The sequence below is a fragment of the Microplitis demolitor genome, chromosome 2 (assembly GCF_026212275.2).
Source record: "Microplitis demolitor isolate Queensland-Clemson2020A chromosome 2, iyMicDemo2.1a, whole genome shotgun sequence".
In the NCBI taxonomy this organism is placed as follows: domain Eukaryota; kingdom Metazoa; phylum Arthropoda; class Insecta; order Hymenoptera; family Braconidae; genus Microplitis; species Microplitis demolitor.
Window position 1 is genome coordinate 153,314 of NC_068546.1, and position 22,508 is coordinate 175,821.

The 22,508-nt window shown below is 27.6% G+C and overlaps 7 protein-coding genes across 9 annotated transcripts; 3 read left to right on the plus strand and 4 right to left on the minus strand.

Moving 5' to 3' along the window:
* Positions 1-4,557: 4,557 nt before the first annotated feature.
* On the minus strand, positions 4,558-5,829 carry LOC103575018 (60S ribosomal protein L13). The gene is made up of 4 exons (XM_008554662.2): positions 5,746-5,829; positions 5,301-5,450; positions 4,968-5,217; positions 4,558-4,890 (listed from the first exon to the last, which is right to left on the minus strand). Exons 2-4 carry the CDS (start codon positions 5,441-5,443, stop codon positions 4,618-4,620), a joined length of 666 nt encoding a protein of 221 aa, XP_008552884.1. The 5' UTR covers positions 5,444-5,450; positions 5,746-5,829; the 3' UTR covers positions 4,558-4,617.
* Positions 5,830-7,136: 1,307 nt separating this feature from the next.
* Positions 7,137-8,924, plus strand: LOC103578520 (metaxin-2). Of its 2 annotated transcripts, XM_008559650.2 has the most exons (4): positions 7,137-7,330; positions 7,492-8,071; positions 8,150-8,287; positions 8,692-8,924. In XM_008559650.2, exons 1-4 carry the CDS (start codon positions 7,285-7,287, stop codon positions 8,870-8,872), a joined length of 945 nt encoding a protein of 314 aa, XP_008557872.1. In that variant the 5' UTR covers positions 7,137-7,284; the 3' UTR covers positions 8,873-8,924. The 2 variants fall into 2 exon arrangements, with proteins under 2 accessions (XP_008557872.1, XP_053599020.1); XM_053743045.1 differs by lacking the exon at positions 8,692-8,924 and having other exon boundaries at positions 7,140-7,330; positions 8,150-8,608.
* Positions 8,925-9,362: 438 nt separating this feature from the next.
* Positions 9,363-12,704, minus strand: LOC103578519 (CTD small phosphatase-like protein 2). 2 transcript variants are annotated; one of them, XM_008559649.3, is made up of 3 exons: positions 12,434-12,704; positions 11,447-11,672; positions 9,366-11,380 (listed from the first exon to the last, which is right to left on the minus strand). In XM_008559649.3, the coding sequence occupies exons 2-3, from the start codon at positions 11,651-11,653 to the stop codon at positions 9,818-9,820; spliced, it is 1,770 nt and encodes a 589-aa protein (XP_008557871.1). In that variant the 5' UTR covers positions 11,654-11,672; positions 12,434-12,704; the 3' UTR covers positions 9,366-9,817. The 2 variants fall into 2 exon arrangements, with proteins under 2 accessions (XP_053598831.1, XP_008557871.1); XM_053742856.1 differs by lacking the exon at positions 12,434-12,704 and having other exon boundaries at positions 9,363-11,380; positions 11,447-11,668.
* Positions 12,705-12,846: 142 nt separating this feature from the next.
* On the minus strand, positions 12,847-13,861 carry LOC103578518 (divalent-cation tolerance protein CutA). Its single transcript, XM_008559648.3, has 5 exons — positions 13,594-13,861; positions 13,424-13,529; positions 13,313-13,362; positions 13,200-13,242; positions 12,847-13,125 (listed from the first exon to the last, which is right to left on the minus strand). The coding sequence occupies exons 1-5, from the start codon at positions 13,752-13,754 to the stop codon at positions 13,051-13,053; spliced, it is 435 nt and encodes a 144-aa protein (XP_008557870.1). The 5' UTR covers positions 13,755-13,861; the 3' UTR covers positions 12,847-13,050.
* Positions 13,862-13,951: 90 nt separating this feature from the next.
* LOC103578517 (thioredoxin-like protein 4A) lies at positions 13,952-14,737 on the minus strand. Its single transcript, XM_008559646.3, has 2 exons — positions 14,515-14,737; positions 13,952-14,435 (listed from the first exon to the last, which is right to left on the minus strand). Exons 1-2 carry the CDS (start codon positions 14,590-14,592, stop codon positions 14,085-14,087), a joined length of 429 nt encoding a protein of 142 aa, XP_008557868.1. The 5' UTR covers positions 14,593-14,737; the 3' UTR covers positions 13,952-14,084.
* A 102-nt stretch (positions 14,738-14,839) lies between these two features.
* LOC103578516 (mitochondrial import receptor subunit TOM7 homolog) lies at positions 14,840-15,372 on the plus strand. Its single transcript, XM_008559645.2, has 3 exons — positions 14,840-15,082; positions 15,167-15,215; positions 15,283-15,372. The coding sequence occupies exons 1-3, from the start codon at positions 14,983-14,985 to the stop codon at positions 15,296-15,298; spliced, it is 165 nt and encodes a 54-aa protein (XP_008557867.1). The 5' UTR covers positions 14,840-14,982; the 3' UTR covers positions 15,299-15,372.
* Positions 15,373-17,493: 2,121 nt separating this feature from the next.
* On the plus strand, positions 17,494-21,388 carry LOC103578515 (cullin-1). Its single transcript, XM_053742858.1, has 6 exons — positions 17,494-17,991; positions 18,331-19,003; positions 19,073-20,215; positions 20,307-20,650; positions 20,775-20,994; positions 21,081-21,388. Exons 2-6 carry the CDS (start codon positions 18,464-18,466, stop codon positions 21,159-21,161), a joined length of 2,328 nt encoding a protein of 775 aa, XP_053598833.1. The 5' UTR covers positions 17,494-17,991; positions 18,331-18,463; the 3' UTR covers positions 21,162-21,388.
* Positions 21,389-22,508: the final 1,120 nt, after the last annotated feature.

Consider the following 22,508-nt stretch of genomic DNA (forward strand, 5'->3'; position numbering starts at 1 on the left):
ACAAGTATGAAAGATAAATTAGTTCTCATGTGAGTATTCGAGAACTATTATAGACGGAATAGATCGTCGTTTTAATTAAATCCATGCTCGGGTGCCGATGGTCGAGGCTTGAAGAGCGACGAGTGGTAGCAGGTACTGCTACTACCCCCGGCGGGAGTTTGTCATCTACCCTAAAACGGATTAACGCGACGTTGAGTAATCCTCCTCACCAACCAAAGGGAGTAAAGTAACTGTCTCAGTGAAGGCGCGATTTAACAAAATTATCAATTCGTTACTTAACTTAGCTATGGTCTAATGAAAAATAAAGAAAATTACTGAAAGCTCTTATTAATATAAAAAGATAATAATGATAATAATAATGATTTAAAAAATATTAGCTCCATTAGTAGTTTTATTTTTTTATTACATTCTTCATCGTTTAAAGTTCTTGTTAAACTAATTAGTTACCGAGTTTTAATTGAATCTTTTTAATTGCGGACACCAGGATAGGATGTTTAGATGAGACAAACTTTTGGTTTCACACGGTTCACCTATTTCCCAAGTAGATTTATATAAATCCACTGGTTCACCATTTTTTATTTCTATTTTTTTTTTTGTCTTTGCACACTCTAAGAATATTTCTTTCTTTCTCTCTTTCTTTCTTTCGCACTCACTTATCTGCCGCTGAGTGGGTTCCGTAGTGGAATTTCCGGCTTACGTTGAAAGCTAATAGCACATCTACTAGTCTTTTTATTCGCGTGTGCACCTTATAGACATACAGATATAGATATAGATATTGTAAGTCTGAGAGACTTGTTAATTCCTTTCCAATCTCTGATCGAAATATTTCTCTTGGCTTCTACTCGCGGAAGAAATCTTTATCCCTTGAACTACCCATTAAAGAGCTTTAAATGGGACTTGTAGAACTTTAACACATCTCTCAACGACAGAGCGACAGCAATCTGTCTTTTGCTAAAGTGAAATCATTTTCTCCCCATTTATTGGCATGAGCGGTTCAACTTGTACTTTTACTACTACTTATACAAATACTATTACTATTACCATTATTATTATTATTATTATTATTATTATTATTACAACAACTAACTAAAGCTTCAACAAAGTGTTTTAGAGTCTAACCAGTAGACATGCAGAAAATTTTGTAAATTCTCTCAAGAGGAAGTAAGAAAGATGACGGCATATATAGGCCCTCTGAGAAGACTAGTATAGAATAGTCGTATAGAGTATCTAGTAGTAGTTGTTGTATATAGTAAGAGAGTCTAGTAGAGTCACCACCAATGGCTCGTTAGGATGATAACGGGTGTTCTAAGGTAAAATGTATTTTACAGTAGCAGAGCCTCCTCATGAAGGAGGCACAAGAAGACGGTTGCTTGAGGGTTGAATATAAGAGAAGGGGGAGCGGAAGGGAAAGAGGTAGTAGAAGGTAGTAGAAGGTAGGGTTGGTGATAGGAGTAAGAGTTGAAGTAGGAGTAGTAGTAGTTTCTAAATGGGGAATGAGAGTGGTAGAGCTCCCACCGGCAGCCAAAGCGGCTTGAATATTCTGATGCACATGACCGATCAATAAATTGACGCAATTCCTAGAAAGCTGGTCCCACTGGAGATCCTTCTATATATCCATTACGATTCTACTATTCAACACGGTACCCGAATGATTATCATGCCCATGCATATTCCTCTTTATTGTATATTTATCATCAGTATTCCTCCCGCCTCATCGTTATACCTTACGGCCAAGGGTATTTTCATTTACCACGGAATTTACTTATTCCTATATTTCTCAACTAGATCATCCCTGCTCTCCCTGTTCTGTCTGTTATCCCGGTTACCGCCATCCAACCTCTCCACTAATTGTTTATTATTTTTAACTGTCGTCGAAATTTTCATTCAAAAAACAAAAAAGACCTCGTTTTTTTAAACAAACTTTAATAATCAACTGACTAGTGATTAATTGATTAAATATAGATTATTATTTACTAAAATGGATAATAAATAAAAAGTGAGTTAACACGTTCTTTCAGTATGAAGAGAGGAAAATCCCTCAGTAGCTCATCGAGAAACTGATCCACCTTCGAATAGTCGATCCTTTAATCCTTAAGGGAATGATCCCCGGTAAAAAAAAAAAAAAAGGCATTACCGCTGCATTAAAGTTATTTGATTAATATATTTAAATTATTTGTTTAATTTAGTCATCGATGTTTAAATGAAACAAAATTAATTGATGATTGTAACCGCCGGGAATTATTATACCAATCATTACTCTTCGACTTAATAGACCAATAAATTATTGGCGTATTAAAATTAACAGTTGACGCCTTCGGGTGATTAGAATGAGGAAATTGAATGTAATCAGAAATGAGCAATTGTTAAAATGTAAATTATCAGTAAATATAATTTAACAGACTGTAAAATCTGATGACATAATATTAAATTACATGAGAATACGAGAAGAGATTTCTCTATATATAATATTATATATATATATATATATATATATATATATATATATATAACATTAAACGGGAATGCAATTATGGTTCAAATACTAACAATAGTATGACCATCGGAGTGTAAATCATAACAGAAGGGCCAGGTGTACTTAGAGAAATGGCGAATGTATACTTTAATTATAATATTACTCTGAGGAGAAGCGAGGACCTTTGGTCCTGGCTGTCTGTTGGGTTTCCATCGCTGGAATTTAATTATTTCAGTTACGCTGTGAGTTGTTGTTGTTGTTGTTGTTGTTGTTATTGTTATCTCACTCACTACGAATATTTCGTTAATTCAACATTCAGGATAATTTACTATCTAGTAACGCACATTTTCTTGGAAAATAATAATAATTTAATTTGAATAAACTTTAATTTAATTTGAAATAAAACCTTTCCATTTAAAGATATCAACATATATTGGCTTACACGTGCCCAAGATAAGAGCACTGGATAGAATATAGAATAAATAGAATAAATACTGCCGGTACGGGAAATGCCATAGAACACAAACCTTAAGAGATTCAACGGCATCCGATTGTTTTAGTCGGCGTTTTTTACGCTCTCTTTTATATTCATTTCGTATTTTTATTCTTATTCTCATTCTTATTTTCAATCCCACCCTTTACACTCTTACCGTCTTACCCTCTCTGTTTTACTAGACAAGAACAAAGTTGTTCAAGTCAGATAGACAAAACAAAGTCTCAACAAAGTACTACTACTACTACTACTACTACTACTATTACTACTACTACTATTACCAGCAAGCAGTTAAAGAAGCGATGGTGAGTGAAAGAGAAAATACAAAGAGTACGATTGCAATTGAATCGACATTCTATACCTTGAGTTGGTGGCTGCCGTTGCCGCTGCCACCGCTACCACCGCCACCGCCGTATTTCATTTTACTTCTCAACTTGCAATACGTTTTATATTCATGATTCATTAAGAGATTTCTCGCCTGTTCATTTGCTTTAAACAGTCAACGGTGGATTTGCAAATTTAATTGTTTCGTTTAAATTGCGGTGAGAGATATAGATTAGACACTTTAATAATTTTTATCGAGAACCGACAAGAACAAACTTTACAGGATAATTAAATGTCCTGAGACGAGGATATTAATCTAAAAAATATATCCAAGACTCATTTATAAATAAAATTTAAATATATCCTGTACTATTTTACATTTATTTGGTTCATTCAATCTTATTCTCTTGATTCTGTTGAATCTACCGCAAATATATCCTCTAAAAACGTTTTATACAGCATGAATATATACCGCGTAATGTTGATTTGAGTGCTCGACGAATGGAAAAAAATAATAAAAAAAATAATCAAGATATAAAATGTCGATTGACTTGAATATATAAATAACAATATATCTATATATCTATCACTCTTTTTATCTACTATAGTTGATAATCATTATGACGATTTTAAAAAATAACGACATCAATTCATGAATAACAACAAATTCAAATAAATAAAATATAAAGTCGTTGAAACTTTAACAATTTAATGGGGGAAAAAAAAAATTATGTCGAATGAAATTGATTGGTCTAGGTGAAAATCTTGATTTGAGTGGATACTTGAGTCTCGATTCCTGATGAAAAAATATAAAAAAAGAGGGACTATGTAAAAACGATAGGAAATCCTTCGGTCGAACCATTAACGACGATTTCCCGTAAGCTTTTCAATCCCTTCTCTTTCCAGCCCTCATCTACTATTTGACCTATCCAAAGACTATTTTTACGTCTACCCTTCAAATAAACTTCAGAAAAAGGAAAAAAATAATAAAACCTTAAGGACCTTGATTAATTGCTCGCCATCAGTTGATGACACGAGTCTTTAAAGTTTTGTTTTATATAAAAATATTATTTCTTTTTTGTATACTTAAAACTTTTTCATCCACTCAATCAACCTCAGTACTTATTTCTTTATAATTAATTACCGATTAAAATTTTTTTTCCTCAATTTTCTAGTCTAGATATTTTAATCTATCTAGGATCAATTAAATAATATTTAATGTGCAGAAATTAATATAAATTGTAAACGAAATAATAAGAGATTTATATCAAATGAATAATCATTTTATTTTTTAATTAGTTTATAATGAAAAGTTTAAAGACGCGATTTATTTTTTAGCTTTCTTATCAGAGCCAGATGGTACCTTGGTGACATCATCTGGATTTTCAGCGGCGTCCTTAACTCTCTTAGCTCTTATTCCAACTAATCTGGCGTCAGCACGTGCTTTACGGAGTGTTACGTAGGCTGAGATTTTCTTTTCCTCTTCAGTGATAACACGAGCCTTTGATTTAAGGGCAGCCTTCTGGCGAATTGGCATAATGTCACCACGTAATTGTGTTGCTACCTTGCATTCTTCTTCAGTTGAATCTCCCTTCTTGGGCTATCATAATAAAATAAAATTAATTAAATAATTTAATAACACTGACTATAATAATAATGAATTATTTCAAAATTTACCTTCTTGGAGTTCTTGGGGAAGAGGATGAGTTTCGAGCGGTACTCTTTCAATCGTGCGACATTTAATTGTAAAGACTCGATGGATTTGTTGCGTCTTCTGTAGTCAACAGCTATTCCAATAGTTGGTGCCTCTCGTCTGTTGATACCAGCGGCTTTTAATTCTTCCAAAGTGAAACCACGACCTTCACGTACTTTGGTGTGGTATCGGACAGTTGGGCAACGGACAATTGGTCTTAGACGTTTCACTGGTCTTAAATTAAAAAGTAAAATACATTAGACACCTGATAGAGTTATTAATAGACAAAGTAAATAAATAATGAATGAAAAACATACCGTGGAGCAACAGCACGTGCTTTCTTGATACGGTTATTCTTCCTTCTCAATTTACGAGCAGGTTGATTGAACCACGTTCTGACGTTGCGTTGCCAGTCTTTGTGGAAATGCCCATCGGGCACCATATTATTACGCTTACCCATTTTGGAGCTACAAAATAAATAAACATCAATTAAACATACATTCAAAATAAGCTACCACTTGAAATCATTAGCAAACTATTTTTATTTATAACAACTTAGTACTCGTGCTTTATTAAACATAACCTCTCAAACGTCAATTAATATAAGCTTTTTAGATAATGATATTTAAAGTTTAGACCAAATAAATATTTTAAAATATTTATTAACGTGAGGGTAATTGTTTAAAGTTATTGATGAATTAATTTTAATAAAGATGTCATTAATTATTTTAGATTATACAAATTTAAAAAATACTTCGCTACCTTGGCTAACGAACGCACTCCGGAAAAAGAACTAGACAGTTTTTGTCTCTATGTTAGTTATCCTAACCGCCATTTTTAATTTGTGCGTTACTTGTCAATACCTACAAATGGCGGGAAAATTCAAATTTCACTAAAGTACATTAAATAATTATTTTATTTCCACTTACCTGTATATAAAAACTATCTTGAACAAATTTATTTAAACTTTTTATAAAACTTTATTTCAAATGAAACGATAATTGAAATTAAAAAAAAAAACAGCGAGATGTCAACTGGTGGTCAAAATTTAACACACGACAAGTAAATAAATATATTTACTTAGGGCAGCGAGCAGCTATAGCGTACCGCATTTCAAAATTAATTATTATCAATTATTCTTATTACTTGCGCGGGAAATTTAAATATTTGAAAAATAAATTATAAGAAATTGGATAAAAATTAAAAATCGTGTCAAAATAAAATGGCAGAGTATAATAGAAAAATATTTAAAAAATTAAAAAAAAAAAAACACTTGAGTATTTGAACAAACCTTGGCGGGGAAATAATATGCAGAAGGGTATCCTAATACACTTGGAGATTTGATTTAAATTGCTCCAAGTGTATTGCAGCTAAAAAACGTCACTTAACTGCTATTTCCCTACCAGACGATGCCAGATGATTTTGCTCAGGAACTTGGAAGGTATCAGCATCAGCCAACAGCATCACTTTACACCAGAACTAAACACTCGACACTTAATGACACCACAGACACTTTGCACAATTTAAATTTTACAAACACTGCACAATTTAATTAAACAATAACTACGAGCAACAAATTTAATGGATAAATTACACGACGTAACTGCGATACTGTCTCTCAATTCAAACGTAAAAATCTGGACTACTGCTGCCAATTCGATGATACTGACTGCCACTATTAGATCGCTAGTTGATACTAAGCAATCGATTCTGCAATTTATTCGACCACTCCCCACTTTAGCAACAATTTGAACCTCGAATACAGTGACGCGCTGTAGCACCAACTTGGCGCGAAATTTTAAAATTGAAATTTATTCATGTCAATAATTATATCAACTAGACTAAAAAGTATACCTGAAGTTTTTTATTTTCATCAATAATTTATCAATTTTTCTTATTACTTGCGCGGTAAATTTGGATATTCAAAAAATATTTTCTTAGAAATGGGAGAAAAATTAAAAATCGTTAATAAAAATAAAATGGCGGCAGAATATGATAGAAATATTTAATATTAAAAAAAAAAAAAAACACGCAAAAATATATGTTACTAAGTCATTAAAGTTTGAAGCAAAAATTTATTAATTATAAATAAAACTCATTTATTTTTATAAAAAAACAATTTTTTTCATGTAAATATACAGAAAAACTACACCTACATGTATATGTATACTTTTAGCGCAACTGACCACATACATCTTATATCTTTATGTATAATACATCATATAAAAAATAATCCGAAAAAAATTTTTAAAAAATCAGCATTTATTTAGTATAATCTTTAATTGTTACAATAAAAATAAAATGCCAAGTGCATTGTTAACTGATGCAATGGAATTAGAGCTTGGAGGTAAATTATATATTTACAATAAATTTCTATAATTATTTCACTTACTCGACATAACCTAATTAATTATTTAAATATGTGAAATCATTTTTTTTTTATTTGCAATTTAAAAAAAATATTTATTTTGTTAAAAAATTATAAATGATAATGATAATATTTTTTAGCTCAAGAACCATGGCCACAAATAATAAAATTATATCAACCTCATGAAGTGGAGCAAATATTGCTACCAGACAATGCCAATTGTTTAGCAGTACAAGCTTATTTACATATGTGTAATTTAGAATATCAAATAGAACCACGTAAAAATGCAGAGTTTATGTCACCAAATGGTAAAGTTCCATTTGTACAGTGCGGCGCATTTCTTATTTCCGAGTTTGACAATATTGTAACATTTATAAACAATAAGGGTACATCGCTGTCAAATGATTTAACTCAGCAAGAGAAAATAGACATGAGAGCGTATATATCATTGATAAATAATGGATTAGCCAATGCCGAGCAGTATATTTGTTGGGTTGATCCTGTAACACTTGATAGTGTTACCAAACAAAGACACGGTAGTGTTTATCCTTGGCCTTTAAATCATATTTTGAATTGGCAGAAACAAAGACAAGTTATTAAAAAATTAAAAGTACTAGGACTGTATAATAAAAGTATTGATGAAATTTATCATGATGTTAAAATGTGCTGTACTGCATTATCTGAAAGATTAGATGGCAAGCCGTATTTTTATGGCAACAAGTAAATTCTATTATTTATATACATTATTTATGTTATATTGTCCAATATAATTAATAAAATTAATTATTCTATTTATAGAGGACCAACAGAACTTGATGCATTAGTATTTGGTCATTTATTTACAATTTTGACAACACCGTTGCCAGTTAATAAATTAGCTGAAATAGTTAAAAGTTATCCAGATCTTGTTGATTTATGCAAACGCATCGAGCAGAGGTATTTTCAACGTACAAACGATGATTAGGGTTTACTTAATAGTACGAGTTTTAATTTTATCGAAATTATTTACACAGATTATGATCATTGTAAATTTTTATGTCTTGCATCTCAAACAGATAAATATAGTACCGGTAAAATAATTTGTAATATTATGTAACAATTACTTGATTTTTTTTATCATATTCAAGTGAAAAATTTTAATTCCCATACATTTTTTTTTTTACAATTAAATTAACATGAAAATAACGATAAATTTAAAACTCGTGCAAAAATAAATTGTATGTAGTAATAAAATAAATATATACAGAATATAAAGTAATAAAATGTTAAATAATGTCAATATATATAACATGTTATAAATATTATATAAAGATAAATAATTATATAAAAACGTTTTTCAGCTTTTTTTCATCCCTACGTACCATTGGAAGCTTCAATTACGATAAATTATTTTCAACAAAAAATAATCAATATGATGATTGTGATAATATAAATAATGCTGACAATGATATTGATAACGATGATAAGGATAAATTGATTAGTAATAAACAATCAAATTACTTATTTTTTCCCATGCTGTAAAAGCTGAAACATTTTGATCTCAATCATGAAAACGATTTTATTAATTTTAATATTTATTTATTTATTTATATTTATTTGGAATTTTATTCCATTTTTTTTACAACTATTTATTACAATTAATTTTTTTTTGTCAATTTTTTACAATTATGTTTTTATATACTTATTTTTTTAATGTAAACAATTAAAATTCATTTATTTTAATAATTGTTTTATAACTATTGAGATATTTTAATTAGTGTGTTTTCTATTAAGAATGGATTATTATTGGTATTAATTATTATTATTATTATTATTATTATTATTATTATTATTATTATTATTATTATGTAGTAATTTAAATTGCACTGACCTCGAAGACTATTTTCTATAAATTTTAAATTTCGTATAATTATATTTAATAAAACTAATGATAAAAATTATTTATCATTATAATTATCGATTAACAATATTACGATATATTTCTATACATTTTATTAATTAATAATAATAATAATTAAAAACAAATTATGATAATTAGTACGAAGACAATGATAAATTTGTTATAAAACAAAAAATATTAAAAATAAATTTTTTTAAATTTTTTAACCGATTGTTAAATAATTTTTAAACCTTTGTCAAAAAAATATAAAATTTAAAAAAAAATAAAATAAAATAAATATATTTAATATAAAATTTACTTTTTTAATGATAAAATACTGAATAAAAAATATTAAATTATGAAACTTGTGCAACAATGATTTGAGCTAAAATTATCAATTAGTAATTACCTTTGTCATAAATCAATAAAAATAAATATAATTTTTAAAAAAATTTTTTTTCTTAATTTCGTTCGGGTCGATATGTATTTAATTACCAGCTAATTTTTATTACTGTTACTAGTTGTGGGATTTAAAAATAAAAAAGTAATTAAAGTTAACGCTATTATATAATAGTGATGATATTAATTTAATCTGGTGGTAAAAAGCTAAATAATCTAAACTCATCTCTAATGTGTGGTCTAACATCACCACCCGAGTGCACTAAATTTTCTAAAAATGGTAATAATTTCATCAGTTCGCTGTCAGTGCGATCGGCAAACCAACTTTCAATCGGAATACCGTTTTCTAATTGATAACCAAATGCTTGCGGGCTGTTATCAATAATAACAGTTTTAGATAAATCTCTACCAAGAATTGATAGATCTTTAATATAATTACCATTAACACAAACACAATGCTCACGAAATAATCTATATTTAATTAATCTTCTTGTTGGATCAAGTAAATTCATCAATTTGTTAGCATAAACTCGTTTACTGGCAGTAAATAATATAACTTCGTACAAATTTGATACGTGTTCTAAAAATTCACGAAAATAAGGACGTGTACGTACAAAAACAGTATAAGTAACGTCTTGAAAAACAACTGGAAATCTAAAAGCTGCGTCTGATAACTCTTGTAAGCTACAGTGTACCAATGTTTCATCTAAATCAAGTACTAGACTAAATTCTGGACAGCTACGAGTTTTTAACGGCAATGCTGGACATCGTGCACGCATTGCTGGTGTCAATGGCGGTAAATGTTTTATAAAGACATAGGGATCAAATGGTAGCCAATCATCTTGTGATTCTTGTGTTACCATATTATCTATTTCTGTACCACCCTCAACATCACCACCACCACCAACACCCCCACTACCATCATCATCATCATCATTACCATTACCATTACCATTACTGTTACAATTATCAACAATTATTTCCTCATTACCAACTTGATTTATATATTTTTTATCCTCATTATTATAACAATCATTATATTTATTGCCATTATCATCAGAATTTATTGATTTAACATTTTTATCATCACCGTCATCATCATTGTAATTATTATTGTATGAATATTTATTGTTATTACAATTACGATTGATAGCTAACGGTGGTGCTGCGGTTGTTTGCATTATCGTATTGTAATAATCATCAGTATTGTCAGTATTATTACAAATTGCTGAATAATGTAATGACAGTATATCAACAACTGACAATACTTGAGATGAATTACTGTCAGTATTATTTGGGCTCAAGTTTGTTTCATCTTGTAGTAAAACTGATAAGTCTGTTGTTTCATCAATTGTTGATGGTAAAAAATCATTTATAAGACGTATATTTGATGACAATATATCTTGATCTTTTTTTTGTGGGATGACATGTTTTAATTCTGAATCATCTTGATAATTTTTTAAAACTGTGTTTTCTTTTGTTTCAATTATCGTTACAATCGGATTTATTATTGAAGATAATGATGATGACGATGGTGGTAATAACAGAGAAGACGATGATGATGGTGATGGTGATGGTGATGATGTTGAGGGTAATGAAGATATTTTATTACTTTTGTCATCAATTTTAGAATGTCTTTGGATTGGAGTTGATGTTATCATTGAACGTTTTATACATTTTCGACGACGTGGTAATCTTTCATGTCTTATAACTGGTGATTTTTTGTAATTCAATACATTCTCTTTGCAAGCCTAAAAGTAATGATAATAAATATAAATATACTCGATTTGATAAATAAATGTTATCTTATAACTTACTTCTTTCAGTAAACTTGGTGATCTACGACGCCAACGTGACAATCTTGCACATCTACTGGATGTATTGACACGCTGATTACTATTATTTACTGCTGGTACTTTACGTACTCCACCTTGTACTCGTCCAGATACTTTTGTCCTGAATGTTGAAGTTGAATTTATGCGGCCACGAAGCCGACGACCAACATGTTCACTTCTTAACCACATTTCAAAATTGTCAATCAATCTGAAATTAAAAAAAAAAAACCATATGTTTTTAGTAGTTTGTGTAAAATTATCAAGTTAATTTCATTTGTAACGAAAAAAAAATTCCGTAATTTTATTCAAAAATAATAAAGGCGTTTTTCTGTTAAATGGATCTCTCTCTCTCGCTCCTTGTCTCTCTTACGTCACACCAGAATCTATCCTTGTCTTCATCTGTATCGATTATATGACGGGGGTGGTCGACCCACTCTGGAGAACTCTCCTTAATTACTGTTTGGATCGATATATTTTTGCCGGCTAGTTTATTCGAAATAATATTACTCATAATTTATTCATAATTATTTTTAAAATTATAAATAAATAAAAATAATAAAATTCAAATTATTATTTAAAGCTTCGACCTTACAAATTATACCGCTAAATTAAATTTCTTATCAGGCGGATATAAAAATTTCATTTAATCAATTAATTGAGGTAGCAATTATGATAATTAAAAAAAAAGATTATTATTTATATTATAAACCAATTGTAATAATAATTATAATGAAAATATATAAAATTATAAATGAAAAGTGAGATAGCAAATGATATGACCGAGTGAGAATAATAAATAAATAATAAATGGCGTAAGAATTAAAAAGAGATAAATGTATATATATGCATGTGTATAACACATATATATAACATACGAATAAGCAAAAGAAAACACGAAAAATTCCCGCGAAAATTAATTAATATAATTAATGTTTTGTCGATTGATAATATGATTGTTTGAATACTTACCATGTTGTTGTATTATCAGTAATGTTTATTAGATAATAATAGTAATTATACACTTAATTATTTAAATTTTTTTGACATAAATACGGGATGAACGCTTACGTTTTTCGTCCCCACTGAAAACTAAACAAACATGGCTGTCGTAGACGCTCCGAAAAAAATATCCACTATCTATATGTATTTTTTTTATATACATTTTCTATCGAGCGATTGCAAATATTTTTACTACAACGTTTTAATTGTCAATTTTTTTTATATTTATTTCTTATCAATATAATTACATAAATTGATAATTACATTGAATTACTTTATTTAAAATTTATTTTGATTACGTAGTAGTTATATATAGAACGCATTCGCCATTTTGGTTAAATAAAATCAAATTTTTTTTTACGCATTTGAATGAAATAAAAAAATAACATATGATTATTTTTTAATTGAAAGCATGAATTACATTATTTAGAATTTTTTACATACGAAATAAATGTACACAACATTTAAAGTAGAAAAAGAATAAAGCGCGAAAATTCAAATCTATGAAATTTTCGACTCGCTATGTTTGTATTGGAATTTCATGTAATTGACAATGAAAAAAGTTTAATTGTCGAATGTTGAATGTATTACTTTTTAGGTGATAATGATGAGGGTACAATGTCACCTATCCAATTTAAATATTGCTCATTACCATCATTAATCTGTAATTAAAATTTCAAATTTTAGTATTTTCTTTTTACAACAAAATGAATTATTAAATAAATATATAACTTACAGGAAGTGATATAACTTCACAAACTTCATAAGGATGATTTTTTCTTGAAAATAAAATGTCATAAAAATTAAAATAATGTTAGAAATTAGAATAAAAGATATTTCTAGACTTACTTTACAAAATCTGTCAAGTTTCCAATAGTTTCAGTTCTTGTTTTAATCATCTAAATTATTAAAATCTCAATTAAATAATGATAAAATTAATTAACATGATAAAATTCTTACCAGAAGAAGTTCCTGGTCTTCATTTATTTCATTTTTCCACTCATAAATTGATGTTATTTGCGGTATGATATTGACACATGCTGCTAATTTATTTTTAACTATTCCACTGAATAATTTAAAAAATTTATTTATTTATAGCATGATAATTATTCAAATAATAAATAACTCACTGTGCTAATTTTTTTGCGACTTGATCATCTGGTACAGTGACATAAGCAACAGAATATATTCCAGCCAATGTATTCATTGCGCGTTGTCCCACTGATAAATTTATATTTTTAAATAATAATAAACTGAGAGTTAAAGGTAGAGTTATTGATAAACTTTTCATTTATAAATATAATATGATTATTTATTATTACAAGATACAGAAATTCTTAAATGTACAATTACAAATTAGGTTATTTCTCTCTGACTGTTTGATCGTGAGAGCTAACCACTAATATGTATATGAGTATAAAAAAAAAAATATTTTTACAATGAATTGAAACACGCAAATTTATGTGATCAAATAAAAGTTAGCAAATATAAATTGATAAAAAATAATATTTATTTTATTACAAAACTGATTTTAATTTAAATTAACTTTGATAACTTTGTCTAGTAAAAATTAAATAAATAAAATATCATTTAATGACGCTAATAATAATAGTAATAGATATTAATAACGATATTTAGTTGAATAATCTTTGGGTGATACAACTAAACCACGGCCTTTTCTTGCTCCTCTGTAGACTGTTTCAATGATATCGATCATTTCTTGTTTGTCCTCGAGAGTCCAGTTTATTTTATTGTTATTACCGGTACCAAGATCAATCATTATATGTTTATTACGGAAGAAAAACATTACGGTGCATGGATCATACAACTCATACATTTTATTGAAATCTGGAACTGCTGTTATGTCAACCAAATAAATAACAGCAAAGTTTTTAACTTTCTCTGCGATATTGTACAGCACTTCGTCCATTTTCATACACATTGGATCCCAATCATGGCCGAATCTGATTACCTGTAATCAAATTTTACATTATAATAATAATAATAATGATATCAATAATATGTATAAATACAAAATATATTCAACTTACGACAACTCGATCTTCTTCAGATAAAATTGCCTGGTCGACTTGCCAGCCATTGTGTAAATGCGATAACATATAAGACATTTTTATTTTTTTTTTAAATTATTGTGTTGCAGTAATAAAATAAAATTATAAATGTTATAAATGTTTGAATACTGTATATTTATATGTATATATAATAATATTTGAATAGGTTATATCTTTAGGGCAGTGTCTCAACTCTCAACACTAATTTACATAAACTTCAGCTGTTTGAAGAAGCATGCGCACGTCGTTCTGCGCATGTGCAATAAAGTTTTGTGAATATCTTCACTGTTAATTCTGTGTCTTGCTCTTTCTACTTGTGACTGGTACATACTTGTCTCTGACAGGCTCTGATACAAAACTAAACTTGCTATTATTCAAGCACGTTGGTGATAAAAATAAAATTTAATTAATTATACCAAATTAATATTTCCTCTTAAAATTTTAATAATGGCAATGACACCAAGAACAAAACAAAAAGTATCAACAGTGTTAGAAATTACAAAAACTGTCTTTCACTGGGGTTTCATACCTACAGTCATATATTTAGGTTAGTAAATTTGGTAATTTTACTATAATAATTATTATATTATTTAGTAATATCATTAAACAATTTTATTCGAAATAATTACAGGCTTTCGAAAAGGTGCTGATCCTGGTATGACACCATTAACATTAATGAGGTAATTATTAATTTATAATTTATCTATTTAAATAATTTATTTATCCATTATATTATTTATGTTTCAGCTTATTATGGTATTAAGAAAATACAATTGATATAATTATCCAAATTATAAAAGTTATTTACGATTAATAAAATAAACAAATAAAAAATAATGAATGTTGCTATTGATTTTCATATTTATAAGTCATCAAATAATTATTTAACAATTAAAGAATATGCTATTATTGAATTAAATCCATATACTCGCGAAAATACAGTACTGGAACATAATGTCGTATTACCAAATGATAATTGGGAAAAATTAAGTGAAATCAGTAAAAATTCATACGCCCGAGAAGCACAACTTTTTGGTATTTCCTGGGATTTTGGTAATATTGAATACAATACAATGGTGGAAAATTTTAATACTTATCTGTCAATTTGTTCACGTGTTTTTGTCAGAGATGAAACCATTAAAAATTGTATCATAAATTTATTCGATGTTGATTTATTAGTAGTAAATATTATTGTTTTATCTGAACTGGGTTACATTGAAATTTTTCCAAAAGGTAGTACTTGTAATTATCATGATAATACTGAAAGTAATTGTGCAATGGTTAATGCTAAAAATATGTTAAATTGGTACATTGAATACTTCAATATTTTATTCCCATTCAAATGAATATGTAATTTTTTTGTAAATTATTTTATCAACATGATCAATGAAACATATAAATAGTTTAAAAAATAATATTTATAAAAATGTGCTTATTAATTTGAAAATTTTTTAAATGCTCATTTTTTGAAAATTGAATTTTATTAATTATTTAGCCTATTTATTAATAATTTTAAATTTATCTAATGACTACTATTTTTAGCATCATAATTAGACAAGTATTGATTTTCATAATCTGCTTGAATATATTTTTAAAATATCACCGCGTCTTTTACACATTATTTTAAATTCCCTAGGCAAGAAAATTTTATGTCCTGGGAGGTTACTAGGATCGGAGCTGACGCCACCTCCTGGACAGTGGGCAGTTCGTTGTCACGCGGGACCAATTTTGAATTTGAAAACAGTGGATAAATTTATTGTTTACTACGATGATGATGATTATGATTGTTATTTAATGAAATAATTAAACTATGATTAAGTATAGATGTAATTGATAAAATACTTTTTATCTAAAGACTGAGTTTTATTATAAAGTATGGATAAAACTTGATCAGTAATAACAGTTGTATTCGTAAAGAGTTCTCGGAGAGAAGTGAAGTTACATCAGACGGCAGAGAGATCTCGGACCTTCACTCTCCAACTTCTCCCCACTACTCTCAGGTTCACACTCATGCTTATATGTATATATTCTTATATATCTATGTTCTTTACTAAATATTATACTTATACATTTATACTTTCTACTAATTCAAATTTGAGATATAAGCTTACACATATACGTTCTTCACTTTATCCATTCTACAACTTCTTATTACTTATTCTATTTTCTTGTACTTAGATACAATCTTCCAGTTAAATATTCGAGGCTATCAGAGGTATATTCCTCCATAATTATTCTATATTTAATTATTTAGTACGATTGACATTATTATTTATTGTGAAACATTATTATAATTAATATAATGCTATATTTCTATATTTTCTTTAATTTATTTATTATACGCGTCACTCTTTATTTAATATTAACAGTAATAGTTAAATTCTGGTGAGACATGGTTTTCATTAGTAAGTAACATTTATTAATTATATATTTTCTTTTCTTACTTGTTGATAGAATATGTATTTGTTTATAACCATATTGACGGTTAACTTTAGAACAAGCGCCTATTCATGATTTTTATGCGTATGTTTAGTTTAGGTTTTAAGTATCGGATGACAGGAAACGTTCCAAGGCCACTCAACCTGTATTTATATTTCTCTGAATACAAAATAAAGGTTTATCTATCTATTTATTTAAACTTTCTTATAATAATAATATATAATTTAATGAGTATGTGCCACGACGATTTATCATTTAAATTATTGACTCAATATTGTTAAGACGCAATAAGTGTTGTAAGAAATTAATATATAATTTCAAATAGAATTTAAATGCGCGCTTCTTATATATCTCAAGTTTACTAATTAATTAACAGGTGGAGGCACCTGAGGCTGTTGAGGACATAACAAAAAGTCACTACGATGATTATTTTTTTTTCTCCATAACAAGAGTTGGTTAGCATGCTTTTACACTCTGATTCTGATATAAATGAAAAAAAAGTGCACCAACATATGAGAGAGAGAAAAAAAAGTAAGATATCGTGTGGAAAAGAGCATACTGATCTATAAGGTAAAGTGAGAAGTGAGTAAAAATTGTGTAGTGGTTGAGAACAACACCAGGGGTAACGAGGGGTCCGTTAACCCATCAAAAATATCAAACGCTTTAAAACAAAACTTTGGATTTTTTTTTTTTTGTTATTAATTAATATTCAAATTTTTTAAATAATATTATATTTACTCGAATAAATTATAAATAAAAATAAAAAATAGTGGTGGGCATATTTAAATGTTTTAAATAAAGTCGTGGTAGTCATTGTCGCACTGGTGAGGAGGCCGTTAGATTTTTCTTGTGTATCAAGTGTATGTATATGTGTATATATAATATATGTGTGTGTAAGAATATTGCTGGCTGGCTTGCTAACTTACTTAAAAATTCTGGAGCTAAATTTTTTATTTTATTTTAATACAAGCCAACAAATATTGGTCATGCTTCGATCAGTTTCAATAATCGACAAAGGTCAGTATTATAAATTATTATTTTTTTTTTATTTTATAATTATTTGGTTATAATTTCATCATCTTTATATCTTTTCATACATATATCTATATATATATATATATATATATCAACTTTTTTTTGTTTTTTTTTTATTTTTTTTTTTCGTCATCAATATCACAAAGACATGATCTTTGTTCTCTTTTAATTTATTTCTTAAAAAATAATCCTTTATATTTATTATATCAAATATATACTTATTTTATATATTTATATAATAAATAATTGAATTTAACCTAAAAGTTGATTGTAATTTTTTTTAAATAAGCAAAAAAAAAAAATTTTTTTTTCTTTGTTTAGAAATTTTCAGCAATTAGCACAGAGGACAAATAAAAAATAAATAAACATAATAGTAATAGTAATAAAAGGATTAAAAGATCTAACGGATAAAATATATATAAACATCGAGTGAAGATAAAAACTATAACAAATAATGTCAAGTCACCGAGGAAGTGGAGGAAGTCATCAAGGTGGTGGTCCACCGGGATTAAAACAAATAGATCTAGATCAAATCTGGGGTGATTTACGTGAAGGAATCGAACAGGTTTATAATCGACAATGTATGTCTAAACCACGATATATTGAACTGTATACCCATGTGTACAATTATTGTACGAGTGTTCATCAGCAAGTAAACAGAACATCAACTAAAAGTAAAAAAGGCCATGCTTCGGGTGGTGCTCAACTTGTTGGATTGGAGTTGTACAAACGTTTACGTGATTTTCTACGAAATTATTTAATAAGTTTATTAAAACACGGTATTGATTTGATGGACGAAGATGTATTGCAATTTTATACACGACAATGGGAAGAATATCAGTTTAGTAGTAAAGTATTGAATGGTGTCTGTGCATACTTGAATCGGCATTGGGTACGTAGAGAATGCGAAGAAGGAAGAAAAGGAATTTATGAAATATATCAACTTGCTCTTGTTACTTGGAGAGATAATTTATTCAAGCATCTCAATAGACAGGTATAATAATTTATATTAAACATTATTTTTAAAAATATTTATTATATTTATTGTTGTTATTTTTGATAGGTAACAAATGCAGTGTTGAAATTAATTGAACGTGAACGTAATGGAGAAACAATAAATACACGATTAGTAAGTGGTGTTATAAATTGTTATGTTGAGTTGGGTTTAAATGAAGAGGATCCAGCAGCTAAAGGACAAAATCTAACGGTATATAAAGATTCATTTGAAAATGTATTTTTGGAGGATACTGAACGTTTTTACACACGCGAAAGTGTTGAATTTTTACGTCAAAATCCAGTTACCGAATATATGAAAAAAGCGGAACAAAGATTATCTGAAGAACAAAAACGTGTACAAGTATATTTACATCAGACGACAAATGAAAGATTAGCTAAAACATGTGAACGTGTATTAATAGAAAAACACTTAGATATATTTCATGCTGAATTTCAAAATTTACTTGATTCAGACAAAAATCCAGATCTTGGTAGAATGTATTTATTAGTTGCAAGGATACCAAATGGTCTTGGTGAGCTACGTAATTTATTAGAATGTCACATTGCTAATCAAGGTTTGGCAGCTATCGATAAATGTGGTGATACTGCAGCTAATGATCCGAAAATTTATGTTAATACAATATTAGAAGTACATAAAAAGTACAATGCGCTTGTATTAGTTGCATTTAATAATGATAGTGGATTTGTTGCTGCACTTGATAAAGCTTGCGGTAGATTTATAAATAGTAATTCTGTAACAAGAGCCGCTAACAGTAGTAGTAAATCACCAGAATTATTAGCTAAATATTGTGACTTATTATTAAAAAAAAGTAGTAAAAATCCTGAAGAAGCTGAATTAGAGGATACATTAAATCAAGTAATGGTTGTATTTAAATATATCGAAGACAAAGATGTATTTCAAAAGTTTTACAGTAAAATGTTGGCTAAAAGATTGGTACAACATATGTCAGCCAGTGATGACGCTGAAGCCTCTATGATATCTAAATTAAAGCAAGCCTGTGGCTTTGAGTACACATCTAAATTACAAAGAATGTTCCAAGATATTGGAGTATCTAAAGATTTAAATGAAGCTTTTAAAAGACATCTCACTAATTCTGCAGAGCCACTGGATATTGATTTTAGTATTCAAGTTTTATCTTCTGGTTCTTGGCCTTTCCAACAATCATTTACATTTTCTCTGCCAACTGAGGTACTTTTTTTTTTTTGTTATACTTTTACTGTCTCAATGTATATGTTTATTTTCATTATTAATATTTTATTGGTTGTGTTTATTTTTCCAGCTGGAACGTTCAGTTCACAGATTCACAACATTCTACAGCTCACAACACAGTGGAAGAAAACTTAACTGGCTGTACAACATGTCAAAGGGTGAATTGCACACAAATTGTTTTAAAAATCGATACACTTTGCAAGCTTCAACATTTCAAATGGCTGTATTGTTGCAATACAATGCCGCAACATCATGGACTATTCAACAATTACATGATGCAACTCAAATAAAAATGGATTTCTTGTTACAAGTTATTCAAATATTATTAAAAGCTAAACTATTGACTGCTCCCGTTGACGATGAGGCTGAACTTACTCCATTGTCATCTGTTGAATTGTTTACCGGCTACAAAAAGTAATATTATATTTATTTACATCTATATAGTATATAAATCATCATTATTATTATTATTATTATTATTATTATTATTATTATTATTATTATTATTATTATTATTATTATTATTTGTTGTTTACAGTAAAAAGTTACGAGTTAATATTAACATACCAATGAAAACAGAATTAAAAATAGAGCAAGAAACAACACATAAACACATTGAAGAAGATCGCAAATTACTTATTCAAGCTGCTATTGTACGAATCATGAAGATGCGTAAAGTATTGAAACATCAGCAGCTGGTTGCTGAAGTATTAAATCAATTAAGCTCACGATTCAAACCACGAGTACATGTCATCAAAGTAAGTCGATTATTGAAGTAATCTTTATTGTTTAATTTTCAAATATTTAAACTGATCATTAATTATTATTATTTTTTTTTTAACAGAAATGTATAGATATTTTGATTGAAAAGGAATATTTAGAACGGACAGAAGGACAAAAGGACACATACAGTTATTTGGCATGATTTATTATTATTATTATTATTATTACTATTACTATTATTGTTTGTTTAAATCAACAACGATTAAAAACAATAACTATAATAATATTACTACGAATAATTTTTATTTGATTTGATTTAAATAAAACAGTAAATTTACTAAAATAACATCATCGTCATCATCATCATTTTCATCGTCATTATTATTATTATAAAAAAAATTTCACAAAATAAAAAAAAATATAAAAATATGTTGCTACTACATAATACAATATTTATTTTTACATTATAAGACAATTATTTTTGTTTCATTTGAAATATTTTTTCTGTTTTTCTAATTTTATTGTTCAAATATATTGTGGTCGCATATAAAAATAAAAATTTTAATTATAATTTCGATAGTGATATTTTTTTTTACGTCTAATTAATAAAATATGTTATTGTAATGATATTATATTGATAGATATGTTAAAAATAATGATAATTATAATAATAATAGCAATAAGACTTAATGGCTTGTATGTTAAGTATCATTTTTTTTTTTTTTTTTTTTTTTTTTTTTTATAAATAATATTAGTATAATTTCACTAATATTAATTTTGTTGCTCCAAATTATATTCATATTATTTATGCTTGATATGAATAATTTATGTGCAATTAAATATAAATTGAGCTTAAACACTGTGACCACAAAGTTAAAATTTTGTTTTCGTATAAAAATAAATTTTATAAAAATCATGTATCTTTTTTATAAAAATCGTAAAAGTAGCAACTTGTCATTTTGACTTTGAACCCTATTAATTTTAAAATAAATATTGTATTCTAAGTAAAAAAAAAAAAAAAAAGCAGTGTTAGTTTTGTCTTTTAAGAATTTATTTACGCACAAACTTGATAAGAATACGTATATATATTTATATAAATTACATATACGTTTTAAGTATTTTTAAAAAGTCATCACGCGTTAATTGAATCTGTTTATTGGTTTCAAAATAAGCTTTTTGTTTTTTTAAATTGTCGATAAGCAAACTTTGTTTTTTAAATGCTTGAATTATTTCAAAATATTGTCTCTCATTATTTTTAACTACGACACGTGCGCTATCTTCAAGTTTGCGTATCTTATCAATATTATTTTTTTCTTCTATTTTATTTAATTTAATAAGATTTTTCAATTTATCATTATCCTCTAATGAACGATTTAATCTTAAATCTAAATTATTTAGCTGTTGGTTCATATTTTTTATTTCCTTTTTTAAACTTTGAATTTCCTGAAAAAAATTATAATTATTTTAAAAATCAATACCATTTATTTTATTTATCCATTTACCTTTTTCAATGAATTATTTTCATTTGAACGTGTTTGCAATTCTGTTT